Raw genomic sequence first — 16,793 nt, forward strand, 5'->3', positions numbered from 1 at the left:
AAACATCTGTTTTTATACTCCATCATGCAAATATTTGTTGGGATTCAAACCCACATACAGACTGAGGTGTGGTGACTATGAAAACTATTGCACTCAACATGCATTTGTGGGGTGTGGTGGTAGGGTAAATAAACACACAATAAATTATTTAATTGGGTATCTTTATTAAGCTAATCAATTAAAATTTATTTGCATACAATATTTACAATTGATCAATTTAATACTACAGTAATACCGGACTGAAAAAATATTCAAACAATATGACCATAAACAAATAAGATTGACATACTTTACCACAGATACAATATAAATCTCAGTTATTAAACAAACTTTTTGGTATCATATTTCAATATTATTTTTTAAATAATAGTTTTCAGGATTGCTGATGTAACAATTAATAATTTTAAACAATAGTGTCTTATCACCTATATTTTAAAGCTGTCATTCTTAATAATTATGTATGCAAAATATACAACCAGCAAAATATCACATACCTTATTATTTTTTTCATATTTTAAATGTGTAGATTTCATTATTGTAGATAGTGCAAATAAAAAAAATCTTGCCCTTTGTAAGAAATTATAATAATTCTGGAGTAATGTGTCACAAAACTTACATAGGTATTTTATTTTTTTTAGTAAAAAGTAAAGCCAAATTCACAGCAAATTTATGTAATAATTATTATTGTGTAAAATTTCAAATGGTGCAGTTTTTTTGCAATATTACTCTAATTATACAATTTTATGACTTATGGCACACTTTTCTTTGAATCATAAGCAATTTGGACATTTTTACATGGTACAATACATAGCTAATACTCTGCCGAAAAGATTGCCCCTTAGTACCTATCACTAGATCTTTTTATCAAAGACATTCAACCATCATCAATCTTCTGACAGAATTTAGCAATGTGCATACCTTACAGGATCCTTACTTTAATTATATTTTTCTACAACCAGTGTTTACACAATGCTCCTGAGAAGAAGGAAGGACATCAAAATAGTACTTTATTGGATTACACAAGTAAATAGTCTTGTTCTTTGGCCAAAGCATTCGTAAATTATATTATTTTATAATGGAGGTATCATTAAAATTGTGGGATCTTTTTCTTTTCTAATTAATCTAAAAGGTGTTCCCAACTTCATTGCAATTTTATTAATTAGTTAATATTTTATTTAAAATGTTTATCTACCTACATTTACACTAGGTAGGTATACTTAAATTCATAATTTAGTATAGCATTGAAATCATATTATCAGCGTGTCTAGAAATTTATTAGATTTTTCTAAATATTCGACGAAACTTATAAATATAGGGTAGATAAATAAATTAAATATGGATGACCCGCTACAATATTACAGTTTCCCATTTTTCTTGAGCTAAATAAATATATTTTACATTTTTCCTAATTCTGTTCCCGCACTTTCGTGGGCTACCCCATACTTTTAATTACTAGCTAATTATTACCTACCTACTGAATGTGTGACTATAATCGATTTTATGAAGTAATCTCAATTCCTTTTTAACAATTATTTTAAGAGCACAAGTTCAAAACACGACGAGCTGGCAACACATTCACCTTTTATGTTGGCAATTCTTAAATAACCAGTGTTTTGAAGTGCGTTTTGCAATCGAAAATCTTGCAAAGATTATGGTATTAACGACAGACAATCTATGTATTGCTCTTGTACCCTTAATTGATAGTGGATTTCGTTTATATGACACAGTTTTACATGTCTAGACGTTGACAAGTTACATATCAAATACGTATGGTAAAAAGGGAAGTCTATTAAATAATCACGACAATCGCCGCGGTATAACGCGCTTATTGAACAGTAGATATTATCAACTTGAGACGCAAGGATGATAATCGGTACGACGATAATCAAATAGAGCTACTTAGGTTAAAATAAACATTCATATCAATGACAAATATTTTTTCGATGAAATAAACATGCTTCAGCATATAGTGTTTTGAAGGATTGAACATGTTCAGCGGCTTTTAACTGAAAATAAATCAAGAAGTCTTATTCTACTCCAAGATCTTTTCAATTTATTTAACTTTATTTGTATTTGCTTCAATCAAACTTGAGCTTGTCTTTATTATTGACTGAGTTTAACCCTTGTAACTTAGCTCAAAAAATAGGGTAGTTGACTTTATGAAATATCACAAACACATTTTAACTTAGAAATACTACATATTGTATTTCATTCTGTAATAATTAAAATTTCAACATCGTTTACAAAAAAAAATTGACATAGCATGAGCATTTTGAATGAACCGTTCATGTACTTACGAGATAAGTTGCTTTTGTTAATGTAGTCAACTACCTTATTAATTTAAATGTACTAATTAAATGCCTCTATATAAGGGGTTATACAATTTTATCGGCGCATTGAAATAACAATAACTAAATTCAGTCACACTCAATTTGTTACGCATAGTGCAATCGACCTGAAAAAGTTATTGAAATGACTGTACGGTGATAAATTCATCTAGTATTTTTATTATTCTGCTGTCTTTTAAGAAAATATAATCCACTTTCAAGGCTTATATAATTTAAGTAAGACACTTTTCTTAAGTGTCAGATAAGCTATCCAATAGATAGAGTGACAGCTAATGTTTATAAATCAACTGTCATAATTCCATTTGACAACATCTAAGAGTTATAATATAGAAATTGTGAAACCAGACCCCAAGGTCAGTTTTGCAGCTTATAAATAAATGTTGCTGTTAAACAATCCGGTAGATAGCGACAGCAAGTGTCTGAAAATTACTGTCTAAATTCCATCTGATAAACTAACCAAAACCTAACCAAAACTTTCTTTTAATTACTAACGCCCGTCATGCCACGCGTTAGTGATTATAGATCGAAAGATTGAAACTTAAAAGGTATTATTCAGTTCTGTAAACTGTTTACTACAGTAGGTGTATGTTTGTAATGCCCTTTTTACGTGTCATAAATCAATATTGTAGTAAAATATTGCAGCTAAAGTCTAATAAACTATTGTTCTTCGAGCGACCTTCACAAAATACTGCATTCAAACGTTTATGTTCAAGTTCACATTTCACTAAGCGCCGACTTTTCGTTGTCAGATAATTCCGACTAATAAATTTGACGTTTCGGCATTTATAATCTGTGCAAACTATTTTTGACAGATTTTACTCGTCAAGCTGATATTAAGCCCGGTTTTCACCGCAAAAGTACTTAAGTACAAAGCTGTAAAAATGCGGACTTGTCAAGGGCATTATCTGCAAGTCTTCCTTAGGGCGATGCAGAGACTATTATGACGATATCCTACAGTTTCCTAGGTAACATTTTGACAGTTGTTTTCACACATTTGCTGTCATTTTATCTAGTAGATAGCTTATCTGACAGTTATTTCAAAACTGAAACTGGTCGTAAATCTGTATATTTTTTTCACTGGATCGAGGGTTATCTAGGACATATTTTGACCTTATAAACGAAATCCACTATGCAAATGTATACGCAATTAGCTGAGGGGATGCCTTATTGTCAAGGTTCAAAGCCGTGTTAGCGATATTCACTATTATTTCAACTACCCACAATATTTTTAAAGTCGTTCGAACACGCGAGCGATTACAATCACTCATGCAATTGTATTCAAACGATTCTAACCTCTATTATTACAATTATAACGTCTAGTTTTTCTTTTTAATAGTTAGTGTGACATAATTTGTCATGTGTAGTGTTCATTTCGTTTCATAATCATGTAAACTAATCTGCTTTCAGTAATGATATACGTGGAAACGATTTCGTTTTAATAATGCAGAGTGCATTTGCTTTCGAAGGTAGGCTTTCGCGTATATTGGAAGCTTTTCATATGTTAAGTACTGGGAACGTTGGATGCAGTTCATTGTGGGTCTACTACGGCTTTATTTTGGTACTGCATTCGTAGCCAGTAATGGAAAGATATTATTTTGCTAAATGTATTTATGAGTAAAACGGCACGAAACTCTAGCTAGAGCAGATCATATTATTGTTGAAACAAAGGAACGTTTGCTTGTTTAAACGCGCTAATCTCAGGAGTTATAAATATGAGTAAGGTAAAAAATAGCGAAACACGATTGGAGTTTGACGTTACTAGATAGATACATGATCAGCATATTTGAAGTGCCCAGAATGAGTAACTTATCTTAAGTAGTAACATTGACTGACCTTCACTACATAGTAAAAAACAAGGTTGCTTTCCGTATGCTTATCCTATCCTTACGCTTAATTCTTTAAAATTACACAATGGATTTTGATGCGGTTTTTTTAATAGATAGAGTGATTCAAGAGAAATCTATACTGAAGCTGAAGAGTTTGTTTGTTTGAACGCGCTAATCTCAGGAACTACGGGTCCGATTTGAAAAATTATTTCAGTGTTAGATAGCCCATTTATTGAAGAAGGCTATCTATCATCACGCTACGACCAATAGGAGCAGAGTACCAGTTAGAAATGTTATAAAAACGGGAAACATTATGACTCATTCTCTCTTATGTGACGCAAACAAAGTTGCGCGGGTCAGCTAGTGTTGGATAAATTATAAAGTGTTAAGGCTATTTTGTAAAATAGCTTCTTAAATCGGGCAAAGTCGGGCGGGTCACTAGTAATGAATAAATAATTTTGATTTCCAATCAGCTACTTAACTCGTGAAGTAACGCAAATATCGATTGTAAAAGTCACTTTTACTATTAAATATTTATTTGAAGACTTGTTCTTTTGACACTATGACATTGTCTGCACATGTGCTCGGTATTTACTTTACATCTGTTATTTACGATCAGTTTATGTAGTTAACAGTACATGACCTCTGTATATACGTAAAAATAGGTATTAGTATTCAAGAAAGAAAAGATATAAGTTTTAGTCAACATAGTATGGTATCTAAAATATTTTAGGTTAAAAGGTTTATAAGAAGCAAGTATTAATATGTCTACAGGAGAGATTTTTTATATCTCAAATCGATCGCTGTCTATCCAAAAGGAAATTCTACTGAAATCAACAATTTTACATGCCCATGTTGAACCCTGAGACCTGGGCTGACATTGCCACGAAGTGGGTGCCACAAGATGGTCGGCGGCAAGGGGGAAGGCCCAAACGGAGATGGCGGGACAACTTGGACGCATTCCTGGATATTCAGCCGAATGCAGCAAACGACCGAGGGGACTGGATATGTAGGGGAGAGGCCTTTGTCTAATGAGACACAGAAAGAGAACAGTTAATTCTTTTTCTCCATGTTTTGAATTAGGGTAGTTGCTGATGTCGAGTTTTTATTTCAAACATCTGCGGATGCAAATGTCTGTATTGATGCGGATGTTCTGCGTTTGTGGGTGCAGATGCCCGCAACATCCCTGTTTTATATACTGGAAGAGTCGGATTTGGTCAGCCATATTCAACGAAAATGAACTCGTATCACTTTTTGATAAACTGCTTTAAAGCATGCTACCAACTCGTGTTATCCATTCACGTACCTAAACAATAAACACCTACAGTTAGTACAAGAAGGAGAGAACAAACCGACGAAGAAAACTCGATAAGATAATTTTCAACGATTTTACTCTTTGAGTTCCTTTGCAAATGGCGGCGGTATTGCGGAAACAATGTTGCCGGCAGTCAATATGAAACTAAGTAGTGTTTAACGCGTTCAGACGTTTATTACCAAATGTAGCGAAGGGTTTGCAAATTAAACTTAATTGCGTTAGTTTCTATTATGTTTGGTAAGCTTTAGGAAATATGAAGAGCCCTTATGCTTAGGAACTGGTAATTACTAGTAGTAGGTAAAGATAGTATAGCCCGCATAGAACACATCCATGAGAGTCATAGATTTGAGTTGTGTTACTTTTACACGGTATCCAGTTAAAGCATTTAAAGTTTAACGACTAAACAACACTTTGGACCTGCAAAAAAGAAGAATAAGTAAAAAAACCTTTAAATTGGACTCTTACTGACGTCATAGACAAAGAGCTAGAATAAGCACTGATTATACATTATCAGTTGTGTAGTTTCCTTATAGGTGTGCTCAAATTGTACCTGTCTAGATAGGTAGGTAAGTAGCCAGATAGGACAAACTGTACACGTGTACAGAAAATTATACAATTCAAGTTCCACGTAATAACTGTTACAAAGATTATAGAGTTTATTTCATAGAATTCCTATACAAACTTGTTATCTGATCATGTATCTAGCGAGTAACATTAGACTTTATTACCAGTTCTCAAATATAGTCAATACACACGAATACCCATCAAAGTACCTCTCTATTTGCTACCTAATCTCTGTTTAATATGAACAAACAAATCCCTTCGACATTAGGTCGGTAATCGTTCACAGAAAACATTAATCATAACTATATTTCATTCTACCCACATTTATTTTTATCTGTCAGCTAGAGATAGATAAAAAACTGAGCCGCGTTACGTTCCCTTGTCACTTTACGTAAAAGCCTTTTTAAAAGGTTTATTTGAACACGATGAGGTCTTTTTCTGGACTTGACACGTTAGAATAATAGACTTTATACCTTTTAAAGCCGTTCGTTTCGAGTTGGAGCTATAAATCCGCAAAGCTAATATTTATGGAGAAAGTTTTTAAATAAAAACAATTCGAAATTAATCATTTTTACGTCTAACTTTGTTGGTAACTGTGTAGCATGTGATAACGGCTAATAGTGAATAAATTTCACAGGCAGTTAGCATTTAGTCCGCACGATATGGGGCCATGTTTCGTCGTAGTCACCCCTATTTAATACACGAACGCTTCAAATCGGTGAACCCCTCAACTATTCACGTATACAAGTATTGTAATATCACGTTTACTACATTATTGCACTAGTTCATTAATACTAAATAGCTTGGGTACGATTCTGTAAATATTTTACTCCTGAATAAAAATGATGGCAATTAAAAATTTTAACGCGACAAGTTGCCAAAGTAAAAAATCTTAATCTAAGAATTTTCAACGTTATTAAGCTCTAAGCTTGTAATTACGCTTGCCTCGACTCTCAAGGCACTTTGCTTCAAGTTTTTCTTGAAAGCTGTTTTTTTTATTAAAATTATTATGTTCATACAATGAACATGAAGCCAATGTACATGAAGGCAATTTTATAAACATGTAAATCAGGCGATGCGGACAATTTCATAAGATTTTACAAAAATATATTTTATGAAGGAAAAAGTAGTGGAAAGCGTATTTCAGATAGCGTTCGTCAGAGATATTCGTTTGAGAAGATAGATTGAAGAATTAGGTCTGAGATTAATTTATATACTTAAGAAATCCTAAGCAATGCGACTAATGGTATACCTAAGGGTTATTTCTTTTTTCTCGTCCTTTCATTTTAAAACCAATACCAAGCCCTAGGTTTTAATTTACCTTTTCGAGTTCTTCGAAATTTCAATAGGTACTCCTGAGAACAAATGGTGGTAGTTCCCCATCATTTATTTCGATTGCCACAAATTATCATGTCTGGTTACATGACAGTACAGTCACGAACACATGACAAATATCAATCAATGAAACATGAATCATTAACCTTCATTATAGATGGCACGATAGGCGATTTAATTTCGATTACCGTATTCTACATTTGTATTTGAATTGTACATTCAAGTACAAACGCGAAATGTGACAACATTGCCGTGTCAACTTTGCCTTCAAACAGACTTTTGACAAAAAAAAAAATATACCAATGATATTAGCCACTTTTACACACACATACTATCGCACGTTCTTAGAAGCGTACAGGATTACGCGCGGGAAAGCAGCGCGGTCTCCACTCGCGATTTTCTTCGCGGGCTTTGTAGATGAGCGCGGCGCGTGGTCTTTCCTTTCCCTTTACACGCGAGCTCTTTCACGCACGATTGTTGTTTTATGCGCGATAGAGTGTGTGTAAAGGGGGCTTATAGTGATTGTAGATTAAATACACATTTGTCTTAAGAAATATATAGCTTAGTAAAGTTTAACATTCCATTGTACAACTTTGATTGTTATAGTAGCAATAGTTTGGTGAAGTGATTTCAAGTTTGCGGAGAGAAATGATATATCGACTCTAAGTTGCATGCAATCGATCATTGTATAAAGTTTGAAGTTCGACTATAAGCTACTGCTCTATCTATAAATATGAAGAAATAGGTGATAAATAGCGATAGGGTTCGACCAATGAAATTATTTACTTTATAGAACATTTTGATAGATATTTAGAAATCTACCTTTCGATGTTAGATAATATAATCCATAGTTTACAACAGTTGGCAAAGGCAACTGCGATATGGTTCCGGAATAGTATCTGGAAGCATTGGAAACTACATTTTCATTGATCAAGCGCCGCTACTTCACCGCCGACGTCACAATTCTAAAGTACTTTGTTTAAAGCTGGCTACCGGCGGAAACGAGCTATTCGCCGAGCGGCAAATCGCCAATAAACAATTTACTATCATGGTTACACCAATAAAATACCAAACTACTGCAATAATAAAATGATTTACAGAATCGCAGCCCGATGATATGAAATTTAAAGCTACAATTTCGAAATGTGTCTAGCTATGTGAAATATTTTTAGAAGTGAAGAAATACGCATGCGTATAGTATGCGTGAATCGACTAGAACGTATTTAGATTTTCGATTTATCGACTATTTTACTGATTAATGGACTTACAAAGAAAATAAATATTTAATCTTTAATGTGACGTGAGCTATTTAGATCGTATATTATATAATAAATTCTCAACTACAGTGGCACCATTATTGTAAGTTTGTCATCTTCTGAAGGTAGGCAGATACAAATGAGCGTTTAGATGTTTCTCTACCAAACGTAAGTTACGTAATTGGGATCTACGACGTAATATAAACAACTCTACGTTACATTTCACATTCAACATTAAAATCAAGAAAAATAAACGACACGACTCTACTCGGTTACATAAAATTGGTCCGAATTCATTTATTTTGTTGTAAACCAAACTGTAAATATGAAGTGTCTATTTAAAGAATCAAGGCTCATAGGTAATAAGGTCCCTCACACACGGAACTCCCGTAGACAAATGGCTCGAAGGCAGAATATCGAATGTGTTTGGCATACAATCGTGTGAGTGAGTGGACAAACGAAACGTCTCTGCCGAAGAAAAATCACACTTTTTTTTCAAGGTACTCCTTTTTAAATTCTCAATTGGTTAATGTCTACGCGGTCTGTGTTTCATACGAATCGCGCGACGGCTACCGCTAGTAACGATATTCCCGCCTTGAGCTCCAGCGAGGGCCCGGGGTGCGTGGCCGACGAGTTGCCAGCGAGGATGAGGGCCCGAAGACGCTGTCGCTCCCTGTATCTGGTGTCTTCGCCCGGGGGGTCCAGGCACTCAAACTCACAGCATCGCTCGCCGACGCGGAAGTTTTTGCAAAACTGGAAAGGAAGGAAAAAATATTAACTTTAAGCAGTTTTCTACATTTTGACTAATTAGTAAGGTACAGAAATTCTCTTTGGTTTGCACAAACGTGCTTTTCGGTCGTTACGTGCGAACAAGTTACGAGGAAAAGGGAAATTTCAACTACGACACTTTTTGTAGTCAAAGGACTAATTAAACCTTTTTCTAGTTAGCTAGTTAAAACAGGAAGACCTAGTTTTATAATGGCATGTGCTTGAGCAAACTCCTGACGGTTTAAGCCCGTAGTTTTAGTTACGGTACCCTAATTAGTAGTTGTAGGTTATTATTTCGTGACTGCTGTGAGTTATAGTTTGCTACGGCCTTAGTTAAAAGTCAGAGTTATAAAAATGTACTTAGTAACTTTTATAGATGTGGCTAGATTTAACTATTCTAGCGCTACCTTCGTTGAAGAAACACTTTCATGGCAGAATGTGTGAATGTTTAGCCGACTCTCAGCTAAACAGAAATATTATGTATTAATAAAATACGAGCATTACGTGTTTGATATATTTATTGACAGACAATGCCAAATCGTTATATGATTAATATATGGCATCTACCATAGAGTAGAAGGAGTTTAGGTGGAGTTTAGGTTCACCACATTTCTCCCCTCCTAACCTCTTAGCTGTTCTGCTGAATATAAGATGCAGCCAACACCTGGTTGAGGTGTCGGCGCCAGACATCGCCGTTGTCGGTGCGGATCTCATAATGAAGTCGGCCTAGACGTCTTGTGATAGTACCAAACTGCCAATGGTGCTTAGCACTCGTGTAGTCACGGGCCTGTACTCGTTCGCCGACTTCCAACTGTCTGACCTTGATCTCTTGATGTTTCGATGTAGTTTTTTTATGGGTGTTTCTAAACATGCAGTGTAATGCTGTTCGAACTTCTCTTCCAAACATTAACTGATAAGGTGTCTGACCATTCAAGTTTGGTGTCCGTCTGAGGCGAGTTTTTACCATGACAAGTTTCTCTTGAAGATTACCCCTTTCTCCCTCTAAGCTTCGTAAGATTCTCTTGACTGTTTGTACGTATCGTTCAGCTTGTCCATTGGTTGCAGGGTGGTATGGAGCAGAGGTTTTGTGCGAAATCATACAGTCTTTTAGAAATTTTTCGAACTCTCCCGATACGAATTGTCGGCCATTGTCTGAGACAAGGAGTAGAGGTGTTCCATAGGTGCAAAATAGTTCTTTCAATTTTTGGATGCACCAAGAGCTTGTCGTTGATTTAGTAGGTATAATCTCTGTCCATATCGAAAATGCGTCTACAACTATTAAAAGATAGTATCCGTAAACAGGTCCGGCAAAATCAATATGAAGCCTTTGCCAGGGGCCCTTTGGGTGTTCCCAGTGGTGTAGTGGTGCTTTCTCTGGTTCATTTTGTTGTAATCTACATGTTCTACAGGACTTAACTTTTGTTTCGATATCATTGTCAATTCCTTTCCAGTATACAAAACTGCGGGCCAGTAGCTTCATTTTCACAATGCCCGGGTGACCGAGGTGTAGTTCGTCCAGCACTCGTTCGCGTAATGTTTTTGGGATTAAGACTCGCGTTCCTCTTAGTATACATCCATCTTGTAAAGTAAATTCATTATCATTGTAACCGAGCGTTTTAAGTGATCGGCCAGTTTGTAATGCGAGTACTAATGGTGTATAATCGGAATCAATACTTGTCTCTTTCGCTATGATATTTGGGTTGACATCAATGGTATGTATTTGTTGAAGTTGAAAGCTGTAATTCTGGTCCATTTTGTTTGCCTTTGTGTTTTCTACTGGGAACCTGGATAGGTAATCTGCATTTGAGTTGTTAGGCGAAGTTCTGTATTCAATGTTGTAGTCAAATCCAGATAAGAAATGAGCGTAGTGGAATAATCGCATTGTACTCATTGCTGGTAACGTTTGATGTGGGTGGAAAATTATTGTCAGTGGTTTATGGTCTGTCACTAGGATAAATTTTCTACCGTAACAATAATAAAAGAACTTCTTCAATCCCCAGTATATGGCAGTAGCTTCTTTGTCAATTTGGCTGTACTTCTTCTCGCTATCCGATAGTGTTCTGGAAGCGAATGCTATCGGTCTTTCTGATCCATCTGGGAGTCTATGTGATAGTACTGCTCCGATTCCCAGTGGAGATGCGTCTGTTGCAAGAACCAAGGGCCTCTTGGGATCAAAATGTATAAGTACTCTTTCGCTTAGAATTTCTTTTTTAATGTGTATAAAGCTCTGTTCGCATTCTGTAGACCATCGAAAACTAGATTCTTTCTTGAGTAAGTTGTTCAGTGGATTCGTGATCGATGATAGGTTGGGTATAAATTTGTTGTAAAAATTTGCCATTCCAAGAAATGTCCTCAATTCTGCGGTGTTGACTGGGCGTTCTGTTTTAATTATTGCGTTAATCTTTTCTCTGTTTTTGTGTAGACCTTCTTTGTCGATAGTGTGTCCCAAATAGTCGATGCTTGTTTTGAAAAAGTGGCACTTATTTTTGTTTACTCGTAGGTTACTTTCTTTTAGTTTGTCTAACACGAGCTTAAGTCTCTGTAGTAATTGTTCTTTGTTGATGCCTTGAATGATGATGTCATCAAAGAAACATTTTACACCTTCGAGATCTTGAAGGAGTTTATCCATAAATTTCTGCCAAAGGCTCGGCGCGACCTTAACGCCGAACATTAGGCGGTTCACCTTAAAAGTGCCTCGATGCGTACTTAGTGTTTGTAGCATTGCGCTTTCTTCATCCATTGTCATGTTGAGATATGCCTGGGTGATGTCGAGTGTACAGAATAGTTTACCTCCGTTCATCTCTGCAAATATATCTTCTATCATAGGTATTGGATATTGTTCATCTTGTATGACTTTATTTAGTGTAACTTTATAATCAGCGCACAATCGGATACTCCCATTCGGTTTGACAACTGGTACCACTGGAGTACCCCAATCAGAGTGGTCGACTTTCGTGATGACACCCTGTTTGCATAGTCGCTCGATCTCTTCATCCACTTTGGTTTTTAAAGCGTACGGTATTCTACGTGGTTTGATAAAAATTGGTCTTGTGTTTTCTTGTAGATTTAAGTGTCCTCTGTAATTGGGTATTTCGCCTAAGTCGGATCGAAATACTGATGTCTTGTAAAGTTCCAAAAGCTGGTCTAATTCTAGATTTTCGGATTGCTGTAAGGTTTTTATGTCTGCTAAATTTAGAGTTTCGAGTTCTTTCATCCAACTCCGGCCAAAAACGGGGTCAACGTTGTTGTTGATGAGGTATAATTTACCGTGGAATTCTTTTCCTTGGCATCTGCATTGAACGTATGCAACACCTGCAGGTTCGATTACTTCGCCGGTGTATGTTTTGAGTTTTATATTAGTTTTACAGATTCTTTTGCCGATTTTCAATTTTCTGTAGTCTCGTAATGACATAGAAGTAAGTGTGGCTCCAGTGTCAAATTCCATTTTTATCTTAGCATGTTCAATGTGTACCGTTATCATGTATTTTTCGGATGTTTCACCAGATATAACATTAATATCATTCCATTCATCATCATCGCTTATCGCTGAGTCGTTTAATTGATTTATATCCGGTGTAGTCTTACTGGGCTTCGCATCTGAGCGCCGTTGTAGACACACACTAGCTAAGTGTCCGACCTTCTTGCATTTATAGCATGTTATGTTTATAGCGCTACATTTCTTGGTTTCGTGATTTAAACCACAGCGGAAACATTTCCCTTTTAAATCTCTTGGTGTGATTCCTCTAAAAGGAGATTTTTTTGGATTATTGTAGGAATCAGTGGAAATTTTATTGATATTGTCACTACTTGGTTGTTCATTCGGAAGCATTGATGTATTTTCTGCTTTACTCATTTCAATAGATGTTGCAATCTGTGTCAGGTGTTTAAATGTACATACTGTTCGGTCTTGTAAAATTTTTGTACGTGCGTCGCTATCTTTCAATCCTCTTATGAGTTGAAGAGATAAAAAGCTTTCTGAAATGTTTTTCTGGCAGTGTTGACATTTAAATTCGCAGTTGGTAGTGAGCTTTTTTAAATCTGCGGCGTATTGCGCTACTGTTTCATCCGATTTTTGAGTTCTCGATATAAATTTATGTTGTAGAACCCATTTGCTAGGTTTTGGGTCTAAGTAGTCGTCAAGTGTTTCAGTAATTTCGTTAAATGTCTTATTCAATGGTTCGTCTGGTGCTATTAAATCACATAATTTTTCATGGAGTTCTGGTGATAATGTAGACAGAAGAATATTTGTCTTCATGTGGGGCTCAGTAATTTCATTAAGTCTAAAGTACACTTCCAGACGTTTTTTAAAGTTATTGAACGTTTCTGATTCATGTAAAGGATTAAATTGTATTTTTGGTATAATCTTATGGTATTGGTATATTCTATGTTGGTCTTCCTGTCGCTGACCTTGAATAATGGTTTTTTTTGTTAAAAGTTTTGATACTAAAATAGTGTGAAGTTCTTCGAATTCGTAGCCGTAATTTTGTTCGTGTAAATACGCTGTTTCATCGTTATCATCTATGGTTTTGTTTTCTATCTTCTCTTGTAACTCTCGCAGTGCTGTTATGGTGTCCTTCAAGGCTGCGGAGCGAGCGGTGATGTCCTCGTCAGACATCGTCGCCCTCTGCTCGATGTAGGTATCGAGTCTGGTGAGCATCCCACGTAGGGTGCTCCGTTTTTTACGTAGCTTTTCCATTTAGGTTCAGTTTTTCCTCGTCGCCAATATTATGTATTAATAAAATACGAGCATTACGTGTTTGATATATTTATTGACAGACAATGCCAAATCGTTATATGATTAATATATGGCATCTACCATAGAGTAGAAGGAGTTTAGGTGGAGTTTAGGTTCACCACAAGAAAGATTAAATATCTCATACAGCGTCTATCACGATATTGTGAACGTTGTAGACTGATTTCACTCAAAACGCTATAAAAATACCTCATAGTGCTCTGTCCGACCCAAGATTTGAACTCAAGACTTCGTAAATAGCAGTGGCTTGCACTACTGAGTACCTCATGCCACAAGTTTGTGCAAATATTTCAGTTTTTTCTAAAATACGAATCACCAAAATACAAATCAGTCATAGGGTTAAGGTTATTTCGGTGGTCATCGCTCTGTAAATAAACAGCGAACTTCACACTAATGATGTGCGTCACACGCACTCGACACGCAATGTTTTGACAAACCTGAGTGTCATCTAGACACGTGCTCTTGTGTAGTTAGTTTGTTTGACACTGGTTTCATTAATTATATTATGACAGTGGTTTTCATATCTTTGCTGTCGCTTTATTTACTGTATTCCACTTCCGGTAATATAACCAAAAGTTTCAAATAGACAAATTGCGATTGCTATTATGATAAAACAAGTTGCCCTGTTTTACCATAATGACAATCGCAGCTTGCCTTTACCATGGCAACTGTACTTTTGTAAAAAATCCCGTGTTAAAAATCCTTAACACGGGATGTTGCAAACCACACGGTATTACACCAAATTAGTACAATACCTACTGAAATACAGACATCCTCGATTTTCTACCTCCATACTTGACATTTCACGTTTCCGTTTAAAAATGTCACAAGAATTTTATTCGCCGTAATGAGATCGACCTTCATTACGTGAAGCAATCACGCGATCATGAACAGACGCTTGTAAACAACATGAAACTTTTATATTCCGCGGATTATTTCTATTTGTGCCAGAAATAGTGCCAATTGGAGCAATCAAATCTGTATCAGTAATTTATTTGCTACATCTAACGTCATTTTTTTGGGACTTGACTGTCACCTTTGCAGCGTGACTTTTATTAAAGTAACAAAATGTCTGTAGTTCGTATCTTGATATCGTATTATAACCATGCAAGCTTGAGGCTTGAGGAGGTCCAATAGACAGCTGCTCCATGTCAAATACTGGTACTTAGCTGCATCCGTTCGTTCGTTCGTCGTATGGTTAGTGGTCAACCTAGTGTCAAAGTTGTTCAAGCCGCCCGAGAGGCCTTTGACATGGCTTAACGACTGTTATCTTAGAAGAAGAACAGCCGGGACCGACTTTTTACGTGCCCTCCGAAGCACGGAGACGCCCATCTCAAATACCACTATGCGGTCACCCATCTATGGAATGACCGCGCCGCGGATTGCTTAACCCACAGATCGTTTACCAACCTGTGAGCGCAACTGGCTATGGGCGCCTCTGGAAGCCGACTCCAAAATAGTGAAAAAGATACTAAATCGTTATTACAGCCTGTTGTCAGACAGAAAGACAGACAAGCAGCTAAGTCTCACTGGTCATTGGTACGGAACACTAAAAAGTATCTTATGTGTACTGCGTCGCGGACACAATACAGAAGTATCTAAGTCTAGGTGGAGACATGTGTCCTGCACTACAGTAACAGGATTATTGTAATACTCACATAAGGCGGATCACAGTAAATAGCCTTGCACCACATAGGCTCGGAGTGGTAGCACACGCACAGCGAGCACACGCCCGGCCCCGGCACGTACAGTAGGCCGTGCGGCACCGACTTGCCTTCCCAGTCGATGCATTCTTCTTCTACGCACGCTAAAGAAGAGAGGAATACTGTTAGAATATGGTTAAATATGGATGTATGTCTTTGTTCCCCCGATATGACTGATGCGACTATTCTTGACGAGTGTATTCTCCATGCAATTTATATTAAAAGATGTGTAACTTAATTATTCTTTCTGTTGACGCACACAGTTTGCGAAGCAACAGCATTGAAATTACTATACAATTAATTTCTAGTTAATTTCTTAGAAGCTAAATGAAGTAACTATAAGTATCTACGTTACAAAAGCTTATTTTTTTATCTAACATCTTTGTTCTAGGTAATTAGGGTAAATATAATCTTAAGAAACAACGATCCTCTTTAATAAAATCCTATCATGATATAATAATACTAATATTTCAATTTAAACTGCACTACTCCTCCCCTAACAATCAAAGACCGAAATTTAATTTGAGAATTGACATTTTCGTTTAAGCGCCACCATTTTGGTTCCTCGGAGTTAGACTAGCGACCGTTAATTGAATTCAATCAGACGTCGATGATTACACTGCAAATTGGTTCATCGGTTTATGAGAGAAACTATTTATAGATTTTAAAACTTCGAGAATTACTATGTTATGCTTTTTTCGGATAAAAAATTCGAAGTAGATACTTGTAGTTCTTATCAAATTGTTTCTATGACGATGAAGATAAAATACCAAGGAATAATTAATATTCCCTGTAAAATACCTAATACATCGGGGCTGTTTGAGTCCTAATAGTTATAATAATATTTATTCGATTGTGTTCGATTATTTTTCTATCAATGTACTAAGGTTTTCCTGAGCTTTACAGTTTAGTAAGTTTTAAGACC

At 36.0% G+C, this 16,793-nt stretch overlaps 1 protein-coding gene across 1 annotated transcript in view; it reads right to left on the minus strand.

The window, feature by feature from the left end:
* Window positions 1-144: 144 nt before the first annotated feature.
* LOC142978712 (uncharacterized) overlaps window positions 145-16,793 on the minus strand; it is a 65,457-nt gene continuing 48,808 nt past the window's right edge. The window contains exons 2-3 of the mRNA XM_076123248.1: window positions 15,824-15,972; window positions 145-9,397 (exon numbers count right to left, since the gene is read on the minus strand). Coding sequence (XP_075979363.1) covers window positions 9,194-9,397; window positions 15,824-15,972 — 353 coding nt within the window. The 3' untranslated portion in view covers window positions 145-9,193. The remainder of the gene's footprint in view (window positions 9,398-15,823; window positions 15,973-16,793) is intronic.

Source organism: Anticarsia gemmatalis, chromosome 15 (assembly GCF_050436995.1).
Source record: "Anticarsia gemmatalis isolate Benzon Research Colony breed Stoneville strain chromosome 15, ilAntGemm2 primary, whole genome shotgun sequence".
Taxonomy (NCBI): domain Eukaryota; kingdom Metazoa; phylum Arthropoda; class Insecta; order Lepidoptera; family Erebidae; genus Anticarsia; species Anticarsia gemmatalis.